The sequence below is a fragment of the Trichosurus vulpecula genome, chromosome 2 (assembly GCF_011100635.1).
Source record: "Trichosurus vulpecula isolate mTriVul1 chromosome 2, mTriVul1.pri, whole genome shotgun sequence".
In the NCBI taxonomy this organism is placed as follows: domain Eukaryota; kingdom Metazoa; phylum Chordata; class Mammalia; order Diprotodontia; family Phalangeridae; genus Trichosurus; species Trichosurus vulpecula.
This window is the reverse complement of record NC_050574.1, coordinates 43,232,396-43,245,012: the sequence shown is the minus strand read 5'-3', so window position 1 is coordinate 43,245,012 and position 12,617 is coordinate 43,232,396. Positions and strand designations below refer to the sequence as shown.

Below are 12,617 nucleotides of genomic sequence, written 5' to 3'. Positions count from 1 at the left end.
AAACTGAGGTTCAGGGGGTCTGGCAATTTGTCCCACTTCATACACTGAGTCAATGGCAGATCCAGGATTTGAACCCAGGTCCCCCTGACTTGGAAGAAAGTTCTCTACTGTACCATGCTGCCTCCAGCAGTCCTCTCTTCTTTGTGAGTTCCGTGTTCTTCACGGGAAAGAACTTAGGAATGTTAGATTAGACTAATTATTCCTAATGTTAGGAATGTTCCCTTGAGGACGCTCCCAGTCTGCATGACTCACAGTACTCACAGAAAGGTCTGGTTTTGTCCCTTCACATTGTGGTTTTGTGTTTTCCCGCTAACTGGTACATGAAGCCCCAAATATTCATTTCTCTTTTGGTCCATCTGTTTGTCATGATGCTCATTCTCAATGCTCTATCTTTCAGGGTTACGGAGTACTCTGTAGTGCTCGCCCCCCACCTCTCTCTCTCTCTTTATCTCTCTCTCTCTCTCTCTCTCTGTATATATATATATACACTATACCACCCAGCTGCCTTGTGACCAAATAGAAGATGGACTGGTATGGGGAAAGACTGGAGTCATACTGGCCCACCAGCAGGCTATTCCAATAGTCCTGGCACAAGGCGATGAAAGACATTCATGTGTGCACCAGTGGTGACGGTATCGTAGGTAAATTCAAGAGACATTACAAGGGTGAAATTGACAGACCTTGACGACAGACTGGAAATGAGATGTGAATGATAAGTAGGAGTCCAGAGCATCCTCTAGTTTGGGAGCCTTGTAGACTGAGGGGAAAAGGGTGCCCTTAATAGTAATGGGTAAGTTTGGAAGAGGGGAGGGTTTGGAGGGGAAGATAATGAGTGTGTGTGTGTGTGTATTGTGTGTGTGTGCGCACATGAGTGCATGTACATATATGTGTGCATATAAACATGTATGCATAGCACTATACCTATAAATGCTTATAGATGTCAATATGGAGAGAGATCTATGCACATACACATATACTTACATATACGCACACATGTGCATATACAGACATAGATACATCTTGGTGTCAAAGTATGTATCTATGTATGTATGCCTCTATCAATCCACCTATATCCACCTGGGTAGTCTAAAGATGGTTCATAAGAGGTACAAAAAGATGATGCTGCCATCTTGCTCCATCCCATTCTGAAGGAAAACTGTGTTTCTTGCCCTGAGAGAAATAGGAGAAAGGCCCTGAAGCTGGGCCCCTTCTCAGGTCTTTGAGAGCTGGACAAGGCTAGAATTATACTCTCTTCCCTCCTCCCCAACATTATCATTCTAGGCATGCCAAAATAATGCCACTTCCACGGTCACTCTTAAGGTGGCATGGTTGCCCCTAAGCTTACATCTGTTGTTTTGGCCCCCTTCCCATAAATACACAAGGCCATCCCATATAAGAAATATTAACAAAAATAATAGCTAGTATTTGTATACTGCTTTAAGGCTTGCAAAGGGATTGAACTGTGCTGTCTCATTTGATCATCACCGCCGTGCTGGGAGATAAGTGCTATTATTATCCCCACTTTACAGAGGAGAAACCTGAAGCACTGAAGACAGAAGTGAGAGGCCCAGCTAGTAAGTATCTGAGGATGGATCTTAAGTCATCTTCTTGTCCCAACACTCTATGCACTGTACCTCCTAAGCTAGCTGAAGAGTGAGTAGACCCGTTTATCCAAGCCAAAGAGAAATGGAAAAATACACAAGACTGAATCAGCTGTTCTGATGGGAGTTCATTAAGATCTCAACTCAAAATGAGAGAGATAGAGAGATGAAGACAGAGAGAGAGAGAGAGAGAGAGAGAGAGAGAGAGAGAGAGGGAGGCAGAGACACAAAGACAGAAACAGACAGAGAGACAGAGATGGGCAGAAACAGAGAGATAGAGACAGACAGAGAGACAGAGACAGGCAGAAACAGAGGGATAGAGACAGAGTGAGATAGAGAAAGAGACAGAGAGAGAGAGAAAGAGAGACAGAGACAGAGACACACTTATAGAGGACAGAGAAAGGCAGAGACAGGGAGATAGAGACTGAGAGAGAGACAGAGACAGACAGAGACAGACAGAGACAGAGAAACACACACACAGAGACAGAGAGAGAAATAGAGATATACAGAGAGAGACAGAGACAGGCAGAGACAGACAGAGACAGAGACAGGCTGAGAGACATAGAGATACAGACAGAGAGACAGAGAGAGATAGAAAGAGACCCAGATCTCCCTCAAGAGGTGAAGGCTGTAGACCAGAAATCAGAGAAAGAGTGAAGAGCCAGCTTCTCCTTTCTTGTCTGCAGCTTCAAAAGTCTTTCCCTCCTCCCTGGAACTGACCCAAAGAAAGCCCTCAAGTGTGTGTGTGTGTGTCTCATGGGAACCTATTGAACCAGCTTCATTCCTTATGCAGGCGTACAGCTTTCTAATGAGAATCAGGTTCTCTTAACACGACTTAATTCCATTTTGTCATGAAGTAGTTGCTGTGTTTTTGTTCTTCCCTTTGTTTTCACTCCAGTAACAAGACAAGAGCTGAAATGACAATCTGGCAATAACTTACATGTCCCAAATGTGGTAAACAATTATGAATGATGTCTGTGTCCTCCACGTCTGTTAAACAACTGCTAAGGACAGGTGTCCCCCAAACCTGGTAAACAACTCATAAATACTTGATCATGACATGAGCTTTGATTGATATTTTCTTCTCATCATCCTCTTAGGGAAGCAATCACCCATAAGAACTTGGGTGTAACCAGATCCCCAGTCATCTGCCTGTTCTTGGGTTGCAAACCCCAAGTCTGAATTCAGCGTGACCTTAAGTTATGACTGAGACCCTCACCCTTCAGATGTGACTATCCCTCATGTTCACTTGAGGGCAGTGAATGAGACACAAAGCTTCCAGCTGGGCGGAGGGAAACTTGTCACTGAGTACTTCTGTGGGACTGCTTGGACCACCCTAGATTCCCTTACTGGGAAACCCCAGGAGATCAAGTCGGTGGTTTGCTCCTTGTGGGGTTAATGTATGTATTGTCAAATAAATTATATACATTCATATTTTCATGCATTTGGTTGATAAAGTTTGATAGCTAGAATTGAGAGGCATAAGTTTGCATTGTACTGGTTAGCATAAATAAAAATAAACCTCTTTTGCATGTGTACCATGAATTATAGGCATCGTTTCAGAAATCTCTCTGCTAACTAGCCATCACTTCATGCACATAGCAGCATAAAAAAAATGTCTGATGCTTTCGAAGAAACCTGTGTTATGTATAGGAAGATGAAAAATTTTAAGTCCTCTAAGGTCAGACACCCTGTTTCCCAGACAATATAATGGTGCTACAATTTAGTTATGCAAACAGTTTTAATTTTAGAGAGAGAAGGGGATTGGAAATAATACACTCAAAAAATGAAAGAAGGGTGATTTTAATTTGGCCAGTTGCCTAAAGAGAAAGAGACAGACAGAGAGAGAGAGAGAGACAGACAGACAGACAGACACAGAGACAGAGACAGACACCGAGAGACGCAGAGAGACAGAAACAGAGAGAAATAGGGAGAGTCCCAGATCTCCCCCAAGGGGTGAAGGTTGTAGGCCAGAAATCAGAGAAAGAGTGAAGAGCCACCTTCTCCTGGACCTAGTATAGTGGATCTGGAAACAAAGGACCTGAGTTCAAATTTTGACCCTGTCTCTTACTTTCTATGGGAAAGACACTGAAATTCTGTGTCTCAATGACCTTGACTATAAAATGAAGATAATATAAAGCATTGTGAGGAAAGTACTTTTTCCACAACAGAACATAATATACAGGGTGTTCCTAAAGTCTGGACACATAAGCAATTGACGGCAATGTGGAGTTATTGCATCGAGTTCCCGTGAATCTTGCAAAGCGCATCAACCTTTGCATCACAAATGATGGAAATCATATTGAAGATGTTATTTGTTAATATTCCAATTAAATAAAAATTTTATTCATTTCATTTCTTGAAAATATGCGTTTTTGCATATGTGTCCAGACTTCAGAAACACCCTGTAATAATTTTTCATGATTACAGCCGGAGAAAGTAAGTTCTTCACCTGACAAATTAAATCAATTACCTAACCTTACAAAGTTAGGTAAACAAAAAAAACTGAGCTAGGATTCAAACTCAAGTCTTCTGACTTCAGAGCCAATGCTTGCCCAAAAAAATCTCACCCAGCTCTAAATTCTATGGTTCTTTTTATTGGTTTTTGAAATTTGGCTTGATCCCCAGATGGTCTATCTCTCTCCACCTCTACTTCCTGGTCAGAATAACCTCAAAGATAAGAAGGCATCTTTCCTTCATTAGGCTATTGGCTCCGCAAGGGTCATGAGGTGGGTCTCAGGTAGGCCTTCTGGTTTAGGAAGATGTATAGGGATGGGGGTGGGGTAGGCAGAAGCTGAGAGGGAGGGGGTTCTGAAGCAGTTGGAGAATCCGTTTGGAGTGGCTGCAGGGGAGGGCATCTGGCCTTTACTGCTCCTTTATGTCTCATATCTCTTTCATCAAGAATTTGTCTTCAAGCCACCATAAACCCCACAGTTCCATTGGGGGAGAGTTTGGAGGGTGAGAGATGAGGCTGAGGAAGGAGGACTCTCTGGAAAGTCCCTTCATGGACTACTTAGAAAGAGGGGGACTTCAGTTTGGTCTGAGGTCAGGTAGGGGATAATGTGGCCCATTGGAGATGGCATCCGTTTGGGGTTTGCTTTAAAAAAATTGAAATCACCCCCAGACACTTACTAGCTGTGTGACCCTAGACAAGTCACTTAATCCTGTTTGCCTCAGCTTCCTCATCTGAAAAATGAGCTGGAGAAGCGAATGGCAAACCACTCCATGATCTCTGCCAAGAAAATCCCAAATAGGTTCATGAAGAATGAGACATGACTGAAACAACTCATCAGCAACAACAACAAAATAAATACATGAAAGACCCTGGACGTCAGGGTCAGAGTTGGCATCTGGGAAGGAAGCAAGTGGAGGTACTTGGATCTGGAAGTCAGGGTTGAGGATTAAGATTCAGTAATATATCATGTCAGGGATAGTGATCAGGAAAAAGTTCCAAGATAAGTCAGCTTTAGTACAAGGTCAGGCTTACAGCATCAGAAGCAGAAATACAGGTGTTGCCTTGGTTTGGTATTAGACTTTGTGACTAGAAATCAAGAATAAGTCTGATGAGCATGTCAGGAGGTCGCAGAGGCCACTTCGATTTAGATTGGACTATGTGGTTGCTGAGGTCCCTTCCAGGTTTGCCATTTAGGGGAAGCTCACTTCTGGTCATTTCTACAGATGGAAGGGGATCCAAAGACACAGGACCTCCGTGTTACCACTCAGTCATCGGCTGTTGCACCAAGCACGTCATCTGAACCGGGAGCTTTGTCTGCTGCTGAGCCTGTGTGGTTTAGCCATCACCGGTCTGCTCTGTCTCTCTAAGTCATGGATTCGCTTTCACGTGCCAGTGGGTACTCCTGGCAACTTCACCTTCATTGACATCTACACATCTCTCTTTGTTCCCTGCCCAGAGACCGAGTGCACACTGGAGCCTGACCAGCCACCCTGTGAGTCTGTCTGTCCCCCTCACCCAGGACCTCACCCATCCCTGACCAAAGAGCACCCTTTCACTGGGAGACATATCATAGAAAATAGCTTCAAACACTCTCATCTCATCCCATCCCAAGTAAAGACTTCCCTTTTTCCTAGGATACCCCTCCAAATTAGAGACTCCCCCCTTAATCAGAAACTTCCCCTGACTCTGGGATGATCTTCCCTCCCTTCCAGTTTTCCCCAAGCCCCCAAAACCCTATTCCCTGAGAGTCCTAGCCCATTAGACATTGTCTCCTCCACCCCTTTGCCTTCTCTCCTCAGATTACCTGAATTACTCCGTCGTCTTCATACTCATTGCTAGCCTCATCGGTTTCCTTCTCTGCCTGGCCCTCGTCTACTCCGTTCTCTTCTTCACAGGCTCAGTGCCCATCTTTGACCTCTCCACCTCCATTGCCAGCTTCTTCACAGGCATGGTCCCTGATTCCTGGCCCTTTTCTGATCTCAATTCCCAATGCAACCTCATCACCAACTCAACACAAACTTATTTTATCCCCATCCTTAATTCCCCAAAACCTGTATCCAAGGTCCAGCCTCATTCCCATTCTTGCCAAACCTCATCTTTGTCTCCAAGTTCATTCCCAACCCCAATCCAAGCTCATTCCCAGTCTTATCTCTATCCCTCAAAGGTCTTGACCCTCTGATGTTTTGTTATGTTTTGTTTTTCTACAAAGAAGAGATATATTCACTGATGATATCCAGGGTCCCCATTACTATTTAAGGGCCAAAGGAACTAATTGGTATACTCATAGGATTTGGAGAGACACAGTGGGCAGGAGTAGACAGAGGAAAATCCATAAGGGAGGTCAGTCAATCAACAAACATTTATTAAACGCTTACCATGTTCCAAGCACTTATTAAGTACTGGAGAAGGAAGCAAGCAAGAAAGAAAGGAAATGAGCATTTATTAAGCATCTACTATGTACCAGGCTCTGTGCTAAGTGCTTTATAAATATTAACACATTTTCATTCTTACAGCAACCTCAGAAGGTAGGTACCATTTTACTGTTAAGAAAATATAAGTTAGATGGAGGTTAAGTGACTAGCCTAGAGTCACACAAGTAGTAAATCTCAAAAAGGATTAAATTTCAGGTTCCCCCTAACTCTAAGCTCAATGTTTTCTCCACTGTACCACCTAGCTGGGGGTACAAAGAAAGATAAAAATGGATGTTCTCCTTGAATTCAGTTTCTAAAGAGTGTGACAACATGCAAATAACTAGATAAAAGAAGATATCTCCAGGGGATATAAAGGATTATCTGAGAGAAAAAGGCATTAGCAGGTGAGGAATTGAGATGAAAAGGCTGCCCCAGATCCTGCAGCCCCACTTTGGAGTGCTGTTATTTCATTTCTTCACATTTGCCAGGCAAACACTTCAGAGGGAGCCCAAATCTCTGTTAACATCACCATCATGTGCAGGTCCATCAGATGCTTCCCATAACACACACCCAGGAGATAACTAAGATGAGATCTTCATTGGAAAGAAGAGAAAATCGGGGCCCAGAGAGGTAAAATTAATTACCCAAGGTCACACAGCAAGTCATCAAGGTCAGAAGAATTGAGTGCTCTTCCCATTTCCCAGGCTCCCTCCATATGTATCTTCATCTAGCTCAGACTCCCATTAGAGAAGCACAGGCTCCATGATATAGAACATGAAGGGACCTGAGAAGGTACTTCTCAGCCAGCCCTGTGATTTTACAGATGGGGAAACTGAGGCCCAAAAAGGCAGCGTGAACTTACATATAGTCATACAGATAAGAAGCACAGAAGTGGCATTGAACCCTTTTTTCTAGGGCCCCCAGGCACAGAGTTTCCAAGCCTAGGGAATATCTTGGATCCAGCCTGGCCTGCAGAACAGGAGCCAGAGAGAATAGTGAAGGAATTGAGCCTGTGATCGGGTGATTTTCTTTCCTGGTCACTTCGAATTACTTTAAATGTCAAGCGTATTTCTTTTTTCTGACTTTGCACACTTATTTTTCTTCCTCAAATACTTCCTATTCTGAGGGCCTGTAACTTCACTGTTATGGATTTTGCACCCACAAATGGACATCCTACCCCCCCCACACACACACACCTCTGTAGCTAAGCCCAAAACACCATCATCAGAAGGTGTGACCCTGGGCTCTGGCAAACATGGTTAGGCCAATACTCCCATGAGAAGTACCCATTCACATGAGCTGGACCTGCATTCAAATCCTGCTCACTTTGGCAGGATGGATCAGAGCTCACCTGTTGGCACAAGTGTTGTGAATCCAAGGTCAGCTCCATGCCATGTTGAGCGATAGGGGAATGTTAGAAGAGGCTTCCTTGTCAATAAACCAAGAACACTCAAGCTTATAGGTTGCCATCTGTGGCTGAAAGGCAAGAGGGGACCTTAGTGGCCACTCAGTCCAGGAAACAGTGGGCAGGTGACTGTGTCCAGCACAGTCAGGATGTTGTGGTGGCCATGGTAGGTGAAGGAAGTGGTGACTAGGGACAGAGTGTGGTAGATCTGTCAGCTCTGGGCACCAAACAGGCTCAGATCAGGGCACTTGGGTATGGGAGCCGACATTAAAGAAGCCTTAGAAAGTCTGGCAAATGGGAAAACCCAGGGACCAAAGGGAAAGAGTCCCTGCTTGGTTCTAAGAAGGCCCATATTTCTGAGAATGGCAGCATCTGCCTGTCATCTCTGCTCCTCAGGGAGATCTCTTGAGATCAGGGGTTCTGAGCTGCAGTGGGCTAAGCCTTTTGGTTGTCCACAGCAAGGACTACATTGAGGCAGTGAGCCCTAAGGATGCCCACAGAGGGATGAACTGGCCTAGGTTGGAAACAAGACAGGTTAGAATTGCATTCAGAGCTGGACCATACCTGCAAGTCTCTACTGCATGTCCAACCTTGACAAGATAGGCTTAAAAAAACCTAAATCTCTGGGAAATCCAAGAGAGGTAAGACCTACCTCTTGGTAGGGTTGGGTCCTTCTAAGAATGTTTCTGAACACTGAGTGCAGAGCCAGGGGTCCTACCCTACCCTTTACTCTCTGCATGACTCTGAGCCAATTGCTTTCCTCTCTGTAGGAGTGTTGGTCTAGATACTATCTGAATAATAATAGTAACCAGCAGCCACATAACACTTTAAGATTTGTGAAGTGCTTCATGTATTATCTCATTTGGTCTTAAAGATGGCCCTGTGAGGGAGGGGCTATTATTGAGGGAAATGAGGCTGAGAGATTAAGTGACTGGCCCAGGGTCCACAAGCAGTTAGTGTGTGAGGTAAGTTTGGAGTTCAGGTTGTCCTGACTCCAGCTCTGCCCACTAAGCCAACTCCCTCTGTCTGGGGAGATCCCAACGTGGCCTCTGAGATCCAGTCCCCTCTCAGACTCTGATCTCTCTCCAGATCTGGTTATAAAGGTGGACAGCCCAGCCCAGGACCACAAGCTTGGCCCCAAGGGTGGTGGTTGCCACATTTCAGGAGCCACATATCCCCCTGTTCTTTCTAGCTCGATCCAAGCTCCCTACCTTTCTCCATCTTAACAATACTTGCCCAGCTCCAGCCAAACTTCCAAAGAAGCCTTGTTGGTCATTGATTTTATAAGAACATGAATCTGGAACTAGACCAGAACAAAGAGGCCATCTCCAGCAAATCTTTCATTTTACAATGAGTACCACTGAGGCCCAGGGAGGTTATGTGAATGTGACTGAGGTGGGACTCAGAGTAGCAAGAGGCCCTAGAGCTCATTTAGGCTGCCCACACATGAGAAAACTGAAGCTCGGAGAAGTGAGGGTTCTTGCCCAGAAGCACAAAGCCGCCTAGTGAATATTTGAGGCAGGATTTGAATCAGGATCCTTCTGACCTAAAGGCTAGCATTGTACCCACTGTGAGCTCTGCACTCCTCCATTTCCCCACTCCCAAGCCTGGGTTCCTCCACTGGGCCATGATGTCTCTCGTTATACAGGTAGAAGGCCCTCTAGGGATCATCACATCCAGCCCTCTTATTTTATCTATGAGGACATACTATACCTTGAGCCCGACATAGTAAGGTTGTTGTGATCCTCTTCAAACAGCCTATCCAGGAGGAAGCTGAACGCTGGAGAGGGGGGAACCCTTATGACAGACCTGGCAGCTAGAGTCATGTGGGAGATGTCACATCATTCTCATCAAAAGAGAGGAGGGGCCACATGTTCACATTGGCCTCTGGGGGCCAGGGATGGTGCACCATGACCCCATCCCTGGACTGTGGGAGTTTTAAGCTCCATGGTTTGTATTTCTAGCAAACAGTTATAAAGTGCTTTAAGGTTTGTAAAGCGATAGATAGATGGATAGATAGATAGATCAATGAATGGATGGATAGGTAGAGAGAGAGAGAGAGAGAGAGAGAGAGATACATAGATGATAGATAGATGATACATAGATGGATAATAGATAGATGATAGATAAATAGATAGGATAAGATAAGAGATATATAAAATGCATATATACACACTGGTATGCATACATACATATATAATGCTTTGTGTATGTATATATAATGTACAGGGGTGTGTGTTTATATATATATATATATATATATATGCATATATGTCCATATATAATCTATCTCTTGGTCTGTCTGTTTATAACTATCAAACAATCCCTATTTTACAGATGAGGAAAAGTGGGGCTCCGTGACACTAAGTGACCGGCCACAGGCCACACAGGTTACAAGTGTTTCAGGGGTACTTGATCCCAGGACCCCCTGACTCCCAGGCTAGCACTCTCTCTCTACTCCCCACCCCTGCCTCTTGTGACCTGTGTTTCCTGTCCTGTGCCAAGGCCTGTTCCTGTTCCTGTGTGCCCTGTTCTACCTGCTTCAGGCCCAGAATTTCCTGCAGGAGGGTATGAGCTACACCCTGGAAATAAACTACTACCTGACATGGGCGGGCATCTTCCTCTTCATGATGACAGGTGGGGATGAGAACTGAAGCTGGGACTGGGGCAGGGACAGAGCTTGGGATGAAGATGGGCATAGAGCCAGAGCTGGCCTGGGAGTTGGGGGCGGGCAAAGACTGGGACACTGAGTGGGGACAGACTCTGCTATCAGATTAGGGAAGGGGGAGGACAGGCTAAGAATGGTGGCCTAGGAATGGTGTGGAGGTGGGAGGGCAAAGGAGGCTGGGGAGGAGAGAATAAAGAGAGTCCAGGGATGTGGGTTTGAATCCCACATCTGAAGTTTATTTCCTCTGTGACCCTGGGCAAGTCACAATCTTCCCAGGCCTCAGTTTCCCAAAGTGAAATGACATGATTGGACTAGTCAGACTTTTTAGATCTGTGGTCTTGAGACGTAGTGACATTTGGGATGGGAAATGGTGTAGGGTGAGGATGGTACATGGAAGAAGGAGCAGATGTATGATAGAAATGGGTGTGCGGAGGGATATGGTGTCTCATACTCATTCTCTCATTCTCATAGGCTTCCTTTGCTTCCTCAACTATCTGAATTTCTGGTCTATAATTACACCTGGGGGGTCCTGGCTTTAGGCCATTAAGATTACTATCCTGGACTCTGCCCTCCCAACTTCTTACCACCACCCCAACCCTTATGCCTTCCCAGCTGAGCCCATCACCATTCCTGGGCCATCCCTTCCCCTTCCTTGACTCAATTTAATAAATTCATATGTCCTCCCTCTCTCCAACCTGGAGTCTGTCCATTCAATCAGCTTGACTTTACTGAGCCCCCTGAAACCCCTACCCTGTGCGTCCTCCATGCTTCTTCCCATTACGTGCTCCAGAGAGTAAAAAACCATGATCCTTTTTCTCAGCATGTCACAGTCTGGTGAGGGAGAAGGCGACCCCACAACTGTGACCCTGAGGGGAACGTCAGAGTCTCTGGATTGCTGACATTGATAGTGTTGTCCAGTACACGCAGAGCTTTACACGGTCTCTTCTTGAACCCTCACACTGGCCATTGTGGTCTCCATTTTATAGAGGAGGAAGTCAAGGCTGAGGGTCACCTTGAGGTAGCATTTGAACTCAGCTTTGCACTGACTCTATGGCCAACACTTTATGGCTGTCCATTACTAAACTGAAATACATCTATCCTTTTGCTGTGGAAGCAACCTGAATTTGGAGTCACAGGACCTAGATTTGAGTCTGAGCTCTGCTGCTTTCTAGAATCTTGGACAAAACCCAAACTCTCTCAGTTTCTTGCTCTGTACATTGAGGGGTTGGATGATCTCCAAGGTCCCTTTCTGCTCTGAATCTGAGGAACCTGGCTTCTCTAGGGGTTCAGAAAAGGGACTGATGGTCATAGGGATGGAGCAAGGGGTTGTGGGCTCAAGGAAGACACAGAGTCTACGCAAAGGTCAGAATGGGGATGTGAGCCATGTTGTAGACTGAGTCTGGCCAAAGGATGATGGCAGTGATACTCTGAGCAGTGGAAACTATGACCAACATGAGATCTTCAGTGCTTTCTTCCTGTATCAGTAAGGCAAAATTCACGATACTGATGGTGACCATGAATATGCCTGTATAGTTCAGAATTGCAAAGGATAAGAGACTCTGTGTATAGAAGGCAGAAGAAGTAAAATGTTTATTCAGACACCAGAGGATCAAATCCCAAAACCAATAACTTCAATTTGATATAGCAACAATTATATCCCCAAACCAGTGAGTCCATTTCAATGTAACAGCAAGGAAATTAAAACACAGTATCACAGCAAGGAGCCATGCCATCCTGCAATCTTCCCTTCTGCTAGGGCCTTCCCATAAACACTCACTTACAAATCCTGTCTGCTTTCCTGTGTCCTCTCCTCCTGCAGTTCTGAAAGCCCTTGACATTCTCAGAGCCCTTCCAGTTCTTCCTCTTCCTGTGTCTGTGTCTCTCTGTCTCTTTGTCTTTCCATCTCTGTGTCTCTGCAGTCCTCCCTCTCAGCCCTTCCAGTTCTCTCTCTGTCTCTCTGTCTCTTCCAGTCCTCTGTTTCTCTTGCAATTCTCTTTCCTTCTTCTTGGGCTGAATTCTGAACTTAATGGCTACCCTCAGGGTATATATATACACACACCCTGTTTAAGGCCCAGAG

General features: G+C 45.2%; 1 protein-coding gene across 2 annotated transcripts; it reads left to right on the top strand.

The window, feature by feature from the left end:
• Positions 1 to 4,432: 4,432 nt before the first annotated feature.
• Positions 4,433 to 11,232, top strand: LOC118836022 (transmembrane protein 202-like). 2 transcript variants are annotated; one of them, XM_036743360.1, is made up of 5 exons: positions 4,433 to 4,559; positions 5,280 to 5,548; positions 5,856 to 6,002; positions 10,378 to 10,509; positions 11,012 to 11,232. In XM_036743360.1, exons 1-5 carry the CDS (start codon positions 4,480 to 4,482, stop codon positions 11,077 to 11,079), a joined length of 696 nt encoding a protein of 231 aa, XP_036599255.1. In that variant the 5' UTR covers positions 4,433 to 4,479; the 3' UTR covers positions 11,080 to 11,232. The 2 variants fall into 2 exon arrangements, with proteins under 2 accessions (XP_036599255.1, XP_036599254.1); XM_036743359.1 differs by having other exon boundaries at positions 4,480 to 4,559; positions 5,856 to 6,030; positions 10,379 to 10,509; positions 11,012 to 11,079.
• The last annotated feature ends 1,385 nt before the right edge of the window (positions 11,233 to 12,617 follow it).

What these genes read in the sequence shown, in the direction of transcription:
- LOC118836022 (XM_036743359.1), top strand. Translation starts at nt 4,480, where the DNA reads ATGTCTCATATCTCTTTCATCAAGAATTTGTCTTCAAGCCACCATAAA. An exon ending in GGAGCCTGACCAGCCACCCT is followed by an intron (nt 5,549 to 5,855) that starts GTGAGTCTGTCT and finishes TTCTCTCCTCAG; the next exon opens with ATTACCTGAATTACTCCGTC. An exon ending in CCTGATTCCTGGCCCTTTTC is followed by an intron (nt 6,031 to 10,378) that starts TGATCTCAATTC and finishes CCTGTGCCAAGG; the next exon opens with CCTGTTCCTGTTCCTGTGTG.